Here is a 16070-nt window from a genome sequence, read left to right on the forward strand (position 1 = left end):
TTTCCCTGCTTCGCTTCGCGGGGTGGTGGCACTTGGGGACATTCCCAAAGGGAAAAAATCTGGGAAAAGAGGGAAGGGTTGGGAAAAGAGGGAGGGGGGGGGTTTCCCTCTTCCCAAAAAATCAGGTTGGAATTTTTTTGGGATTTTTTTTCCCCCCCCGCTCCTTCCTTCTCTTTGGAAGAATCCATGGAATTTTGGGGGTCGGGGTGGTTTTTTTTTTGGGAAGGGGGGGATCCCAAATGGAGCCATTTTCCACAGCAATAAGGGCGGGAAAGGCCGGGATTCCCAAGGGAAAAGTTCCGCTCTGGGGTGGGGGAAATCCCGGGAAGGGGGGAGGGAGATTGGGAATTTTGGGAGAGATTTGGGATTCTGGGAATTGGGGAGGGAGATTTGGGATTGGGGAGGGAGATTTGGGATGCTGGGAATGGGGGAGGGAGATTGGGAATGTGGGGAGAGATTTGGGAATCGGGGATGGAGATTTGGGATTCTGGGAATTGGGGATGGAGATTTGGGAATGTGGGGAGAGATTTGGGAATTGGGGATGGAGCTTTGGAATTTTGGGAATTGGGGATGGAAATTTGGGATTGGGGAGGGAATTTTGGGACTGGGGATGAAAATCTGGGATCGAGGAGACATTTGGGAATTGAGGATGCAGCTTTGGGATTCTGGGAATCGGGGACGGAGCTTTGGGAATTGGGGATGGAAATTTGGGATTGAGGAGGGAATTTTGGGATTGGGGATGGAGCTTTGGGAATTGGGGATGGAAATTTGGGAACTGGGGAGAGATTTGGGATTGAGGAGGGAATTTTGGGATTGGGGATGGAGTTTTGGAATTTTGGGAATTGGGGATGGAGATTTGGGATTGAGGAGGGAATTTGGGGATTGGGGATGGAGCTTTGGGAATGTGGGAACAGAGTTTGGGAATCGGGAAGGAGCTTGGGAATCGAGGATGGATTTTGGGATCGAGGACAGGGATTTGGGATTGGGGACGGACATTTGGGAATCCGGGGCCAGGAGAATCCCAATTTCCCCCCACCTGGAATATCCCGGAGAGATCCCAAGGGAAATCCTGGGAAAAGCGGGAATTTCGGGAAGCCCCGGGAGGCTCCGGCTCCTTTTCCCTCCCCTCCATCCCACGGGATTTTCCCGCTCTGCCCATCCCCCAAAAAAACCCCACTGGGCTTCCCGGGAATGGCTTCGATCCCGTTTCCCTCGGGAGCGGAGAATTCCCGGATCCATCCCTGAATCCCGAAGGGAAAAGCCCCAAATCCAGGGAATTTTTATCCCTTTCCCACCCCCCCCCAAAAAAAAGGAATCAATTAAAGAATCTCTGGAATCTCGGAGGGGGGAAAAAATTTGGGAATGTTTTTTTCCTTTGGGGTTTTTCTTTTCCCTCGGAGTGGGAATTCCGTGGGAATTCCGGGAAAGGAAGGAAAAGGGGGAAGGGGGGGGGGGGGGGAGGGGATTTAATTTATTTCGTTTTAATTTATTTTTGTAAAACCTGCAATAAAAAAGAAATTTATTTCGACAGCTCATTTGCATCTCATTTGCATGGCCGGAGATGCCAATCCGGTAACGGCGGCGTTGCCGACCTTCGGAAAATGGGATCCAAATCCTGCCAGGTGGAATTGGGGGGGGGAAAGAAATTCCCGGGAAAAGAATTCCGACGGAGAGCCGGGATCTTGGGAAAATGCAGGAATTTGGGAAAATCGAGCCAAGATTTTGGGCGGAATCGGAGGGATTTGGGAGGTTGGAAAGGAAAAGATGGAAAAATCCTGGAGTTGGGAATGCCGGAGCCTCCCAGGATTTGGGAATGGCCAAAATTGGGTGGAAAATTCCCAAGAAATTCAGGATCGAGCTCGGGATGAGGTCGGGCTCCAGGAATTCCGGGAATTCCAAGAATTCCAAGCCCTGGCGGTGCTGGAGAGGAGAACGCCGGGATTTGGGTGCTGCGGGAAATCCCGGGATGAGGAGGAAGAGGCGGGAATTGTGCCAAGAGAAGCGGGGAAAATCCCGGGATTTGGGGCCGGATTTTGGGAATTTGGGGCTGGAAGGCAGCAGGAAGTCGCAGCCGGATTTTCCAGGGAATATTCGGGGTTGTTTCCCATGCGGATGCGGGGTCGAGGCGGGAGGAGCTCCCGAAATTCCAGGGAAAGTCGGGAATGAGCTGGAGGAGGGGGGGGATGAGGGATCCCAAATGCAGGGATGGGATCAGGATCCCGAATTCCGGGATGGGATCAGGGAAGAGAGCAAATCCCAAATCCATGGGATCAAATCCATGGGATCGGGAGTCACTGCAGGGATCCCAAATGAATCCATGGAGGAGGATCCCAAATCCGGGGATGGGATCAGGGAAAAATTCCAGGGATCCCAAATCCGGGATGGGGTCAGGAAAGAGAGGGGGGATCCCAAAGAAATCCATGGATGAGGATCCCAAATGCAGGGATGGGCTGAGAATCCCAACCCCAAATCCCTGGATGGGATCAGGAAAGACTCCCAAGGATCCCAAATCCCTGGATGGGATCAGGAAAGACTCCAGGGATCCCAAATCCAGGGATGGGATCAGGAAAGAGAGGGGGGATCCCAAAGAAATCCATGGATGAGGATCCCAAATGCAGGGATGGGATGAGAATCCCAAGGATCCCAAATCCCGGGATGGGATCCGGAAAGACTCCCAAGGATCCCAAATAAATCCATGGAAGAGAATCCCAAATTTGGGGATAGGATGAGGAAAAAGAACGATCCCAAATGCAGGGATGGGCTGAAAACCTCAAATCCAGGGATGGGATCAGGAAAGAGTGGAGGGATCCCAAATAAACCCATGGATGAGGATCCCAAATGCAGGGATGGGAAAAATGGGAAGAGGGATCCCAAATGCAGGGATGGGATGAGAATCCCAAGGATCCCAAATCCCTGGATGGGATCAGGACAAACTCCAGGGATCCCAAATCCAGGGATGGGATGAAAATCTCAAATCCAGGGATGGGATGAGAATCCCAAATCCAGGGATGGGATCAGGAAAGAGAGGGGGGATCCCAAAGAAATCCATGGATGGAATCCCAAATGCAGGGATGGGCTGAGAATCCCAAGGATCCCAAATCCCGGGATGGGATCTGGAAAGAGTGGAGGGATCCCAAATAAATCCATGGATGAGAATCCCAAATCCCTGGATAGGACCCGGCCACTCCTGACAATCCCAAATCCCGGGATGGGATCCAGCCACTCCTGAAGATCCCAAATCCATGGATGGAATCCCAAATCCACAGATGGGATGAGAATCCCAAGCATCCCAAATCCCGGGATGGGATCAGGAAAGAGTGGAGGGATCCCAAAGAAATCCATGGATGAGAATCCCAAGGATCCCAAATCCCGGGATGGGATCCGGCCACTCCCGACGATCCCAAATCCCTCCAGCTCCGGCCAATCCGGGAATTTCCCCCCCTGGACTTGCCCATCCCCCTCCTCGCTCCGGCCGCATTCCCGACGCTCCCAGCTCCCTTTTCCCAAGGCCAGAAAACCGGGAATTCCAGCAGGAAGTGCCAACTTTTTAATGGAACAACATTCCCGAGCCTCCGGAATGCCGGGATCCGAGCGCCCTCCTCTCCTGGGATCCCGGAATTCTTCCCAAAGATCCCCCAAATCCGGCTCAGCCCGGAGTTTTCCAGCTGGAAAATCCCACCCAAAAAATTCCCGGGAATTCTGCTTTTCCTCCCCCCCCTCCCCCGCCCCCCCCCCCCCCCCCCCCGCGTGCGCTCGGCATTCCAGGAATTCCAAAGTTGCTTCCATAAAAAAAAAAAAAAACACCCCCCCAAAAAAAAACCCGGGAAAAAGGTTCGGAGGCAGCGCCAAAGTTCTGGATTCAATTCCAGTCCCAAATTCCGGGAATTCCGACCGGGAGCTTTGTCCTGCTCTTCCCGAGGTTCCGCTTCCGGCGCCGGCGGAATTTTGGCCGTTCCCAGCCCGGAATTCCGAGGACGGATCGGGATTTTCTGGGAAAAGAGGCGGAGGGAGCCCCACGAGCGTCGGAGCCGGGAATTTTTTGGGATCTCCCGGAAAAATCCCCGCGGATTTCTCGGCGGGGGGGAGGGGAAACGGCTCCGAATTCCGGGATTTCCGCGGGAATCGGCTCCTCTTGGAAAAGCAGACGGAATTTTGGGGTTAAGCTCGTCCTTTCTGGGCTTTTCCCAAGGTTTTCCAGGAATCCCGAGCCTCTGGATCGTCCCGGAAAGGCGGCTGGGAATTGTCTCAATCCCGAGGGATTTTGGGGATTCCGGAGTGTTGGATTGGATCCACATTCCCGGGATTCCAGCCCAAATTCCGGCCTGGATCCCGGATTCCATCCTGGATTCTTCCAGCCCAAATTCCAGATTCCATCCTGGATTCTTCCATCCCAAATTCCGGCCTGGATCCCGGATTCCATCCTGGATTCTTCCATCCCAAATTCCAGATTCCAGATTCCATCCCGGATTCTTCCATCCCAAATTCCGGATTCCATCCTGGATTCTTCCATCCCAAATTCCGGATTCCATCCCGGATTCTTCCATCCCAAATTCCGGATTCCATCCCGGATTCTCCCAGCCCAAATTCCGACCTGGATCCCAAATTCCAGCCTGGATTCTTCCATCCCAAATTCCAACCTGGATCCCAAATTCCATCCCGGATTCTCCCAAATCCAAGGGCGGAGCCGCTCCCAGTCCGCTCCCAGCTCCGTCCCTTTGGAATTCCGAGCGATCCTTCGGAGAGGATCCGGTGATTTTCCCGGGAAGCACAAAAAGAAAAAAAACCCAACAACCCCCAAAAAAACCCCGGAAAAAAGTCGGGATTGAAGGATGGAAAAGAGCAACGATTCCGGCAGAAAATCCCTGGATCGAGCCCCTCCCCCTCCCCTCTTCCCATAAAAATCCTGGGATCCAAATTCCCGGGAATGGGCTCCAGCCATGATCGGAGCCCGGGAAGGGGTTGGGAATTGTATGGAAAAATGGGAAGGCCTCAGTTGGATGCTTGGATTGGGAAGATCCAAAGGATTCCTGGGAATATTTCAAGGGGGGGAAGGGAAAAAAAAAATCCCAAAAAAACCTCCTGGAATTTCAGAAGGAAGAATCCCAGGAAAAGGGGGAATTTTGGGAATGAGCTCTCCTGGGAAATCACAGGAGGAGATCTGAGGTATCCCAGGAAAACGGGGAATTTTGGGAATAAGGAATTCTGGGATATCGAAGGGAGAAGAAGTCCGGAATCCCAGGAAAAGGGGAATTTTGGGAATAAGGAGCTCTCCTGGGAGATTTTAAGGAGTAAATCCAAATAATCCCAGAAAAAGAGGGAATTTTGGGAATAAGGAATTCCGGGATATCCCAGGGAGTGCAGGAAGAATTTTGGGAAGGGAGGAGATCCCAACAATCCCCTCCCCCCCCCAAAAAAAGTTGGGAAATTTAGGGAAAAACAAAGGAATTCTGGGAGATTTTAAGGAGGAGATCCCAACAATCCCAGGAAAAATGGAATGCTGGGAATAAGGAATTCTGGGATATCCCAAAAAAAACAAAAAAAAGGAGGAATTTTAGGAAAAGACCGGAATTGTCCCAGAGACATTCCAAGGAGCAAATCCCAGCAATCCCGGAAAAAAAGCGGAATTTTGGGAATGGGATTTTTTTTTTTTTTTCCCCTAAGGATCCCAAATTTTCCTTCTCCATCCAAATTCCCGTGGCATAAATACAAAAAAAAAAAAAACAAACCGGGAAAGAGGCGAATCCCAAATAAATAGGGCAGATCCCGGGAAATCCGAGCGCTTGGGGAATGGGGGAGGAGGAAGAGGAAGGAAGGGGGGAGGGGAAGGGGGGGAGTGAGAGGTGAAAAAAGCGGGAAGAGCCTCGGGAGTTCCCGGATTTCCCGGATTTTTAAGTGTCCTCGGTCATGTCGTGGCTGCCGGTCCGGGCGATTTTCCGGGGGGGAGCGGAGTTCTCGCCCTCCAGCTCGCCCTGCTCCTGGTCCCGCTTCTTGGCCGCATTCTGGGAACGAGAGGCCAGCGGAGCTGCTCCCCACGGCTCTGGGGATCCCCAAATCCCGCAGTTCCCAAAATCCCGGAGCTCCCCAAATCCCGCAGTTCCCAAAATCCTGGAGTTCCTCAAATCCTGGAGTTCCTCAAATTCAGAGTTCCCCAAATCCCGGAGTTCCTCAAATCCTGGAGTTCCCCAAATCCCACAGTTCCCAAAATCCTGGAGTTCCCCAAATCCTGGAGTTCCTCAAATTCAGAGTTCCCCAAATCCCGCAGTTCCCAAAATCCTGGAGTTCCCCAAATCCTGGAGTTCCTCAAATTCAGAGTTCCCCAAATCCCGGAGTTCCCCAAATCCCGCAGTTCCCCAAATCCTGGAGTTCCTCAAATTCAGAGTTCCCCAAATCCCGGAGTTCCCCAATCCCGGAGTTCCTCAAATCCCAGAGTTCCCAAATCCTGGAGTTCCTCAAATTCAGAGTTCCCCAAATCCCGGAGTTCCTCAAATCCCGGAGTTCCCCAATCCCGGAGTTCCCCAAATCCTGGAGTTCCTCAAATTCAGAGTTCCCCAAATCCCGGAGTTCCCCAATCCCGGAGTTCCTCAAATCCCGCAGTTCCCAAAATCCTGGAGTTCCTCAAATTCAGAGTTCCCCAAATCCTGGAGTTCCCAAAATCCCAACGTTCCCCAAATCTGGAGTTCCTCAAATTCAGAGTTCCCCAATCCAGAGTTCCCCAGATCCGGAGTTCCTCAAATCCCAGAGTTCCCCAATCCCAACATTCTCAATCCCAACGTTCCTCAAATCCCAGCGTTCCTCAAATCCCAGAGTTCCTCAAATCCCAGAGTTCCCCAAATCCCGGAGTTCCCCAAATCCCGGAGTTCCCCAATCCCCGAGTTCCCAAAGCCAACATTCTCAATCCCAACATTCCCCAAATCCCAGCGTTCCTCAAATCCCGGAGTTCCCCAATCCCAGAGTTCCCCAAATCCGGAGTTCCTCAAATTCAGAGTTCCTCAAATCCCAGAATTCCCCAAATCCAGAGTTCCCAAATCCCAGCGTTCCCCAAATCCCAGAGTTCCCCAAATCCCAGAGTTCCCAATCCCAACGTTCCCAAATCTCAACATTCTTAATCCCAACATTCCCCAAATCCCAGAGTTCCCCCAATCCCAGGAATTCCCCAAATCCCAGGAATTCCCCAAATCCCAGTGTTTCCCAAATCCAGAGTTCCCCAAATCCTGGAGTTCCCAATCCCAACATTCTCATTCCCAAAGTTCCCCAAATCCCAGCGTTCCCAAATCCCAGAGTTCCCCAAATCCCAGAGTTCCCCAAATCCCAATGTTCCCCAAATCCCAGAGATCCCAAATCCCAACATTCTCAATCCCAACATTTCCCAAATCCCACCGTTCCCCAAATCCCAGAGTTCCCAAATCCCAATGTTCCCCAAATCCAGAGTTCCCCAAATCCCAGAGTTCCCAAATCCCAATGTTCCCCAAATCCAGAGTTCCCCAAATCCCAGAGTTCCCCAAATCCCAAAGTTCCCCAAATCCGGAGTTCCCCAAATCCCGGAGTTCCCCAAATCCCAGAGTTCCCCAAATCCTGGAGTTCCCAAATCCTGGAGTTCCCCAAATCCAGAATTTCCCAAATCCTGGGAATTCCCCAAATCCCAGAATTCCCCAAATCCCAACATTCCCAAATCCCAGGAATTCCCCAAATCCCAGCACTCCCAATCCCAGCATTCCCCAAATCCCAGCATTCCCCAAATCCCACCATCCCCCATCCCAAATCCCACCCAAACCCTCCCTTTAACCCCAATTTCCCCCTCTCCCAGAATTCCCATCCCCCCCCTCCCCCATTCCCAGAGGCCGGGATTTCATTCCCAAAGATCTGAATTCTTCTTGGGGATGAATCCATCCCAAATTCCCGGGAAAAATCTTTGGGAATTCTGATGCCAAGGGTCACCTTTTTGTCCCACTGCTGGTGGAGGTAGCGCAGGAGGATGTTCGTCTTCTCTGTCACGATAACTGGGAAGAATTCCAAGGAAAAAGTGGGAAAACCATCCCAGGGTGAGGAGGATTCCATGGATTGAGGAGGGAGGGAAAGTCGGGAATTGTTGGGGGAAAGTTGGGAATTAATGGGGGAAAATTGGGAATTAAGAAGGGGAAAGTTGGGAATAAATTAAGGGGAAATTGGGAATAAATGGGGAGAAAATTGGGAATTAAAAAGGGGAATATTGGGAATAAATGGGGGGAAAGTTGGGAATTAAGAAGGAGGAAATTGGGAATTAAGAAGGGGAAAGTTGGGAGTAAATGGGGAGAAAACTGGGAATTAAGAAGGGGAAAAATTGGGAATAAATGGGGGGAAAGTTGGGAATTAAGAAGGGGAAAGTTGGGAATTAATGGGGGGAAAGTTGGGAATTAAGAAAGGGAAATTGGGAATTAAGAAGGGGAAAGTTGGGAATAAATTAAGGGGAATATTGGGAATAAAGAAGGGGAATCGGGAATTAAGAAGGGGAAAAATTGGGAATTAAGAAGGGGAAATTGGGAATAAATTAAGGGGAAATTGGGAATAAATGGGGAGAAAATTGGGAATTAAGAAGGGGAAAGTTGGGAATTAATGGGGGGAAAGTTGGGAATTAAGATGGAGGAAATTGGGAATTAAGAAGGGGAAAGTTGGGAGTAAATGGGGAGAAAATTGGGAATTAAGAAGGGGAAAAATTGGGAATAAATGAGGGGAAAATTGGGAATTAAGAAGGGGAAATTGGGAATTAAGAAGGGGAAAGTTGGGAATAAATGAAGGGGAATATTGGGAATAAATGAAGGGAAATCGGGAATAAATTAAGGGAAAATTGGGAATAAATTAAGGGAAAATTGGGAATTAAAAAGGGGAATATTGGGAATAAATGGGGGAAAGTTGGGAATTAAGAAGGGGAATATATGGGATAAATGGAGGGAAAGTTGGGAAAAAATGGGGGAAAATCGGGAATTAAGAAGGGGGAAAATTGGGAATAAATGGGGGGGGAAAGTTGGGAATTAAGAAGGGGAAAGTTGGGAATAAATGAGGGGAAAATTGGGAATTAAGAAAGGGAAATTGGGAATTAAGAAGGGGAAAAATTGGGAATTAAGAAGGGGAAATTGGGAATAAATTAAGGGGAAATTGGGAATAAATTAAGGGAAAATTAGGAATAAATTAAGGGAAAATTAGGAATAAATTAAGGGAAAATTGGGAATTAAAAAGGGGAATATTGGGAATAAATGGGGGGAAAGTTGGGAATTAAGAAGGAGGAAATTGGGAATTAAGAAGGGGAAAGTTGGGAGTAAATGGGGAGAAAATTGGGAATTAAGAAGGGGAAAAATTGGGAATAAATGGGGGGAAAGTTGGGAATTAAGAAGGGGAAAGTTGGGAATTAATGGGGGGAAAGTTGGGAATTAAGAAGGGGAAAGTTGGGAATAAATTAAGGGGAATATTGGGAATAAAGAAGGGGAATCGGGAATTAAGAAGGGGAAAAATTGGGAATTAAGAAGGGGAAATTGGGAATAAATTAAGGGGAAATTGGGAATAAATTAAGGGAAAATTAGGAATAAATTAAGGGAAAATTGGGAATTAAAAAGGGGAATATTGGGAATAAATGGGGGGAAAGTTGGGAATTAAGAAGGAGGAAATTGGGAATTAAGAAGGGGAAAGTTGGGAGTAAATGGGGAGAAAATTGGGAATTAAGAAGGGGAAAAATTGGGAATAAATGGGGGGGGAAAGTTGGGAATTAAGAAGGGGAAAGTTGGGAATAAATTAAGGGGAATATTGGGAATAAAGAAGGGGAATCGGGAATTAAGAAAGGGAAAAATTGGGAATAAATGAAGGGAAAATTGGGAATAAATTAAGGGGAAATTGGGAAGAAAGAAGGGGAATATTGGGAATAAATGGGGGGAAAGTTGGGAATTAAGAAGGGGAAAGTTGGGAATAAATGGGGGGAAAATTGGGAATTAAGAAGGGGAAAGTTGGGAATAAATGGGGGGAAAATTGGGAATTAAGGGGAGAAAATTGGGAATAAATTAAGGGAAAATTGGGAATAAATGGGGAGAAAATTGGGAATTAAGAAGGGGAGAAATTGGGAATTAAGAAAGGGAAAAATGGGAATAAATCAAGGGAAAGTTGGGAATAAATGAGGAGAAAATTGGGAATAAAGAAGGGAAAAATGGGAATTAAAAGGGGGAAATTGGGATAAAGAAGGGGGAAGTTGGGATTTGGGGATTTCCTCAGTGAAGCCGGATAAAGTGATGGAAAAAGCGGGATTTTCCCGGGAAAACTCACTCTGTTCCGAGGGGAATTCTCTGGTGGGCAAATACACCGAGGGCCGGCGGTTCTGGAACGGGAATTCCAAGGAATCCGTCAGGAACGGGAATGGGAATGGGATTGGTGGGATTGGGAATGGTGGGAATGGGATTGGGAATGGGATTGGTGGGATTGGGAATGGTGGGAATGGGAATGGTGGGATTGGGAATTATGGGATTGGGAATGGTGGGAATGGGAATGGTGGGATTGGGAATTACGGGATTGGGAATGGTGGGAATGGGAATGGGAGAACACTGGGATTTGGGAATGGTGGGAATGGGAATGGTGGGAATGGGAATGGGATTGGGAATGGGATTGGTGGGATTGGGAATGGTGGGAATGGGAATGGGATTGGGAATGGGATTGGTGGGATTGGGAATGGTGGGAATGGGATTGGGAATGGTGGGAATGGGATTGGGAATGGTGGGATTGGGAATGGTGGGATTGGGAATGGGAGAACACTGGGATTGGGAATGGCGGGAATGGGAATGGTGGGAATGGGAATGGGATTGGGAATGGGATTGGTGGGATTGGGAATGGTGGGAATGGGAATGGGATTGGGAATGGTGGGATTGGGAACGGGAGAACACTGGGATTGGGAATGGTGGGAATGGGAATGGTGGGAATGGTGGGATTGGGAATTACGGGATTGGGAATGGTGGGAATGGGAATGGGAGAACACTGGGATTTGGGAATGGTGGGAATGGGAATGGTGGGATTGGGAATTACAGGATTGGGAATGGGAATGGTGTGGGGCTGGGAATGGTGGAATTTGGGAATGGGAGAACACTGGGATTGGGAATGGTGGGAATGGGAATGGTGGGATTTGGGATGGGAGAACACTGGGATTTGGGAATGCTGGGATTTGGGAACGGTGTGGGATTGGGAATGGTGTGGGGCTGGGAATTCTGTGAGATTGGGAATTCTGTGGGATTGGGAATTCTGTGGGGCTGGGAATGGGAGAACACTGGGATTTGGGAATGGTGGGAATGGGAATTCTGTGGGATTTGGGAATTACAGGATTGGGAATGGTGGGAATGGGAATGGTGGGATTGGAAATTCTGTGGGGTTGGGAATGGTGGGAATGGGAATGGTGTGGGATTGGGAATTATGGGATTGGGAATGGTGTGGGATTGGTGTGGGACTGGGAATGGTGGGATTTGGGAATGGGAGAACACTGGGATTGGGAATGGTGGGATTGGGAATTACAGGATTGGGAATGGTGGGAATGGGAATGGGAGAACACTGGGGTTGGGAATGGTGGGATTGGGAATGGTGGGGATTGGGAATGGTGTGGGATTTGGGAATTGCGGGATTTGGGATGGGAGAACACTGGGATTTGGGAACGCTGGGATTTGGGAACGCTGGGATTTGGGAACGCTGGGATTTGGGAACTGCGGGGTTTGGGAACTGCGGGGTTTGGGATGGGAGAACACTGGGATTTAGGAATGTTGGGATTTGGGAATTGCAGGCTTTCAGGAACAGCGGGATTCGGGAATGCTGGGATTTGGATTTGCGAGGTTTGGGATGGGAGAACACTGGGATTTGGGAACGCTGGGATTTGGGAATTGGGGGCTTCCAGGAACAGCGGGATTTGGGACGGTTGGGATTTGCGAACGCTGGGATTTGGGAACGCTGGGATTTGGGAACGCTGGGATTTGGGAACGCTGGGATTTGGGAACGCTGGGCTCGGGAGCACTCACGGAAGCCTTGCAGACGGAATCCGCATGGAATCTGCTGAAGTTGCTCTTGTTGTACACCGGGAGCCCCTTCAGGAAATCTGCCTGGAGAGCCAGAATTCCCAAAAAAAAAACCACCTCAGGAAAGGAGCAGGGAGAGCCCAAGGAATGCTCGGAGATCCCAGGGATTTGTGTCCGTCCAACCAACCCCACACCCGGCCCCAAATTCCAGGGGATCGAGCGGGAAAGCCGAGAATTCCCAGGATTTGGGCAGCACAAAGTTTCCCTTTCCCAGGGAAAATTCCCAAGGGTGATCCCAAGGCTCCAATTCCCAACCCTTGGGATACCTGGGAATGGTGGCTCGAAATCAATCCCATGGAATAATTCCCACCCCAAAATTCCCAAAGGATCATCCCAGGGCTGGGGGGGGCACTCCTGGGATCCAATCCCTCAATTCCCACCCCAAAATTCCCAAAGGATCATCCCAGGGCTGGGGGGGCACTCCTGGGATCCAATCCTTCAATTCCCATCCCAAAATTCCCAAAGGATCGTCCCAGGGCTGTGAAGGCTCCAATCCCTCACTTCCCAAAAAACTTGAGGGCGGAGAAGCTCCCAAAACCCAGAGGGATCCCAAAATATTCCAAACTGCCCCCAAATATCCCAAGGGGGAACACCCAGCACCCCTCAACCCCCCCCCACAACAAATGGTTCAGCCCCGCTTTAGGGTGCCCCCCTTAAACCTCCCCCATAAAACAAATGGTTCAGCCCAACCTTAGGGTGTCCCCTCACCCCCCCAAAACAAATGGTTCAACCCAACTTTAGGGTGCCCCCCCATGAAACAAATGGTTCAGCCCCACTTTAGGGTGCCCCCCCTAAACCTCCCCCATAAAACAAATGGTTCGGCCCAACTTTAGGGTGCCCCCCTCACCTTAGGGTGCCCCCCTGACCCCCCCCCCATAACAAATGGTTCAGCCCCGCTTTAGGGTGCCCCCCTCATCTTAGGGTGCCCCCCTAACCTCCCCCCCTAAAACAAATGGTTCAGCCCAATTTTAGGATATCCCCCTCACCTCAGGGTGCCCCCCTCACCCCCCCCCCCCAACACAAACAGCTCAGCCCCCCTCAGGGTGCCCCCCCACCCATACAGGCTCACCTCAGGGTGCTTCCAACCCCACCCGGGGGTCCCAGCACCCCCCCGCACCCCCAAATTCCCAAGACCACCCCACAGCCCCACCCTGAGCTCCCCCCGCAGCCCCAAATCGTCCGGCCCGGCCCCGCCGCGCCCTGAGGCTCCCCCTCACCCTCACCCCCAGCCCTGAGGGCGGGCACCCCTCACCCCTCACCCCCCACCACCGCCGCCCAGGCCGCGATGGGCGCGGGCCCTGCAGGCCGCAGGAGGGCGCGGTTCGGCCCCTGCGGTACCGGGAGGGCCGCGGCCGGTGCGGCGGGGCCCGGGGGCTGCGGCCGGGGCGCTGAGGCCGGCCCGGGGCCGCCATTGGGGCGGGGGGCTCACGTACCATCTTCGCCGCCGCCAGCCGGGAGGAGCCGCCCCGGCCCGCCCACTGTCATGGCCGCCCGCCTCGTGCGCGCCTATTGGTCAGCACAGCGAAACGCTGCTCTTCTATTGGATGCCGCGCCTGTCAATCATGGACAGTAAGGTTGGGTTGAGGCAGGAAGTGCCCGCGCGGAAGGGTGGGGCGGGTGCAGCGCAGGAGGACCCGGATGGAGAGCGGCGCGGGGCGTGCTGGGAGTCGTAGTTTGGGCGGCGGGTTCGCGCGTTAATTAAGAGGCTGCTCATTAAGCGGCGGGGGGAGGAGGAGGAGAATTCTTCCCGTCCATCCCATCCCAGAGCTGGTGCTGGGATCAGGATGGAGCAACGAAGGCGCAGAGGCGCTGCTGACACGGACAGAGCGCCGCCAACCCTAAATTCCAGCCCTAATTCCACCCCCTGAATCCTTCCATCCTCCCCAAAGATCCTTCCCCAGCAGCTGCCAGATCCCCCCTCCTCATTAACCTTCCCATCACAACGAACGCAGGGAAGCCCCCGGGCGAGACGCCGCGATTCCAGCACACTTCACACTCCCACGTTTATCTCGGAATAAACACAAACCCTCGGCATTTAAACACACACACAAAAAAAAAAAACCAGGATAATTTCACAACTCAAGCAACAACCGCGTCCCAAACCCCTCCGGGAGCAAGGGCCGGGCACCACCTCCACGGCTCGGCGGGATCATCCCGAATTCCCGGCGAATTCCCGGCGGATTCCCGGCGGATTCCCGAGGCTCCCTCAGTGGCTCAGGGATTTCCTGCCCTTGAGCATGCGGCGCAGGATCACGGCGATCCCGCCGGCAGAGCTGATCCGCTTGATCCACCCGTGAGTCCTCTTCCGCTTCCAGTTGTTGGGCTGGTACTCGTTCCCTCGGGATTTCCCCCGCATTTGCTGGAAACTCCACGCTGGGACCGGGATGCGGCCGAGGACGGACGGGTTGGAAGCGCTGGGAAGCGGCTCCAGAGGCTTTGGGAGCAGCGGGAAAGGGCCGCGGTGCAGCAAGGGGAGCCTTGGGAAGAGTGAAAAGAGAACAAGGAGTGAGGAGAGGGAAGGAAGGGGTTGATTTGGAATGGTTAAAGTTGGAATTCCACCCCCGCCCCGCTCCCCCTCCGGTACCTGCGGCCCCACAGCGAGCCCAGCGCCGCCATTGCGCTCCGCCCGCCAACAACGCCCCTTCCCATTGGCTCCGTGCTCCCAGCCAATCACAGCCTGCGCTGCGCCGCAAGGGTTGATGGGGGTTGTAGTCCTCGCGTGTGTGGGGGGGTCGTGGCGGAGTTACCGTGGTAACAGCCCCGCTGCGGCCTTGTCGCCATGGGGGTTGTGCTCAGCGCTGTCGCGACATGCGGCGCGATACGCAGGCCTCAAAGGTGCTCGCAGGGCCTAAAAGGGCTCCCGGAGGGCTGGAGAGGGGCTTGGGATAAGGGATGAAGGGACAGGACGCAGGGAATGGCTTCCCATGGGAAAAGGAGAGATTCGGGTGGGATATCGGGAGGGAATTCCTGCCTGGGAGGGTGGGAAGGGGCTGGGATGGAATTCCCAGAGCATCTCTGGCTGCTCCTGGATCCCTGGAAGTGTCCAAGGCCAGGCTGGAGCACCCTGGGACAGTGGATGGGATTTAAGGTCCTCCCAACCCAAACCATTCCAGGATCCCACTGTTCCTTTCCTGGACCTATCCCAGCCCTACCCCAAGAGCAGGAGCAGCTCCCAGGTTTTGTGTCCCAGCAGGAATTGGCCCGTCAGGAATGAGGCTCAACCCTGCCAAAGCCCAAACTCGCTGAAAATGAACCCAAAACTCAGCCCTGGCTCGGTGTTTGTCCTCCTGTCCCAGCCCCGGGGGGTGTTCGGTGCACCCGAGTTGTGACGCCTGGGTGGCACCGCCACACGAGTGGCACCTTCGTGGCACTGATGTGGTTGTGGCACTGCCACGTTCCTGGCACTGACATGTTCCTGGCACTGCCACACGAGTGGCACCTTCGTGGCACTGATGTGGTTGTGGCACTGCCACGTTCCTGGCACTGCCACATTCCTGGCACTGCCACACAAGTGATGCCTTTGTGGCACTGCCACGTTCCGGGCACTGACACGTTCCTGGCACTGCCACATGAGTGTCACCTTCGTGGCACTGACACATTCCTGGCACTGCCACGTTCCTGGCACTGCCACACGTGTGTCACCTTCATGGCACTGACACGTTCCTGGCACCGCCACACGAGTGATGCCTTTGTGGCACTGCCACGTTCCTGGCACTGCCACATGAGTGTCACCTTCCTGGCACTGCCACGTTCCTGGCACTGCCACGTTCCTGGCACTGCCACACGAGTGGCACCTTCGTGGCACTGACACGTTCCTGGCACCGCCACATGAGTGACGCCTTTGTGGCACTGACACGTTCCTGGCACTGCCACGTTCCTGGCACTGCCACATGAGTGTCACCTTCGTGGCACTGACACGTTCCTGGCACTGCCACGTTCCTGGCACTGCCACATGAGTGTCACCTTCGTGGCACTGCCACGTTCCTGGCACTGCCACGTTCCTGGCAC

At 52.7% G+C, this 16070-nt stretch overlaps 2 protein-coding genes across 2 annotated transcripts; both read right to left on the bottom strand.

Moving 5' to 3' along the window:
• Nucleotides 1–5511: 5511 nt before the first annotated feature.
• On the bottom strand, nt 5512–13594 carry DDA1 (DET1 and DDB1 associated 1). The gene is made up of 5 exons (XM_068997001.1): nt 13496–13594; nt 12006–12086; nt 10282–10333; nt 7936–7997; nt 5512–5999 (listed from the first exon to the last, which is right to left on the bottom strand). Exons 1-5 carry the CDS (start codon nt 13496–13498, stop codon nt 5889–5891), a joined length of 309 nt encoding a protein of 102 aa, XP_068853102.1. The 5' UTR covers nt 13499–13594; the 3' UTR covers nt 5512–5888.
• A 457-nt stretch (nt 13595–14051) lies between these two features.
• Nucleotides 14052–14711, bottom strand: MRPL34 (mitochondrial ribosomal protein L34). Its single transcript, XM_068996999.1, has 2 exons — nt 14647–14711; nt 14052–14539 (listed from the first exon to the last, which is right to left on the bottom strand). Exons 1-2 carry the CDS (start codon nt 14709–14711, stop codon nt 14269–14271), a joined length of 336 nt encoding a protein of 111 aa, XP_068853100.1. The 3' UTR covers nt 14052–14268.
• Nucleotides 14712–16070: the final 1359 nt, after the last annotated feature.

This window comes from Aphelocoma coerulescens, chromosome 28, assembly GCF_041296385.1.
Source record: "Aphelocoma coerulescens isolate FSJ_1873_10779 chromosome 28, UR_Acoe_1.0, whole genome shotgun sequence".
Classification (NCBI taxonomy): Eukaryota; Metazoa; Chordata; class Aves; order Passeriformes; family Corvidae; genus Aphelocoma; species Aphelocoma coerulescens.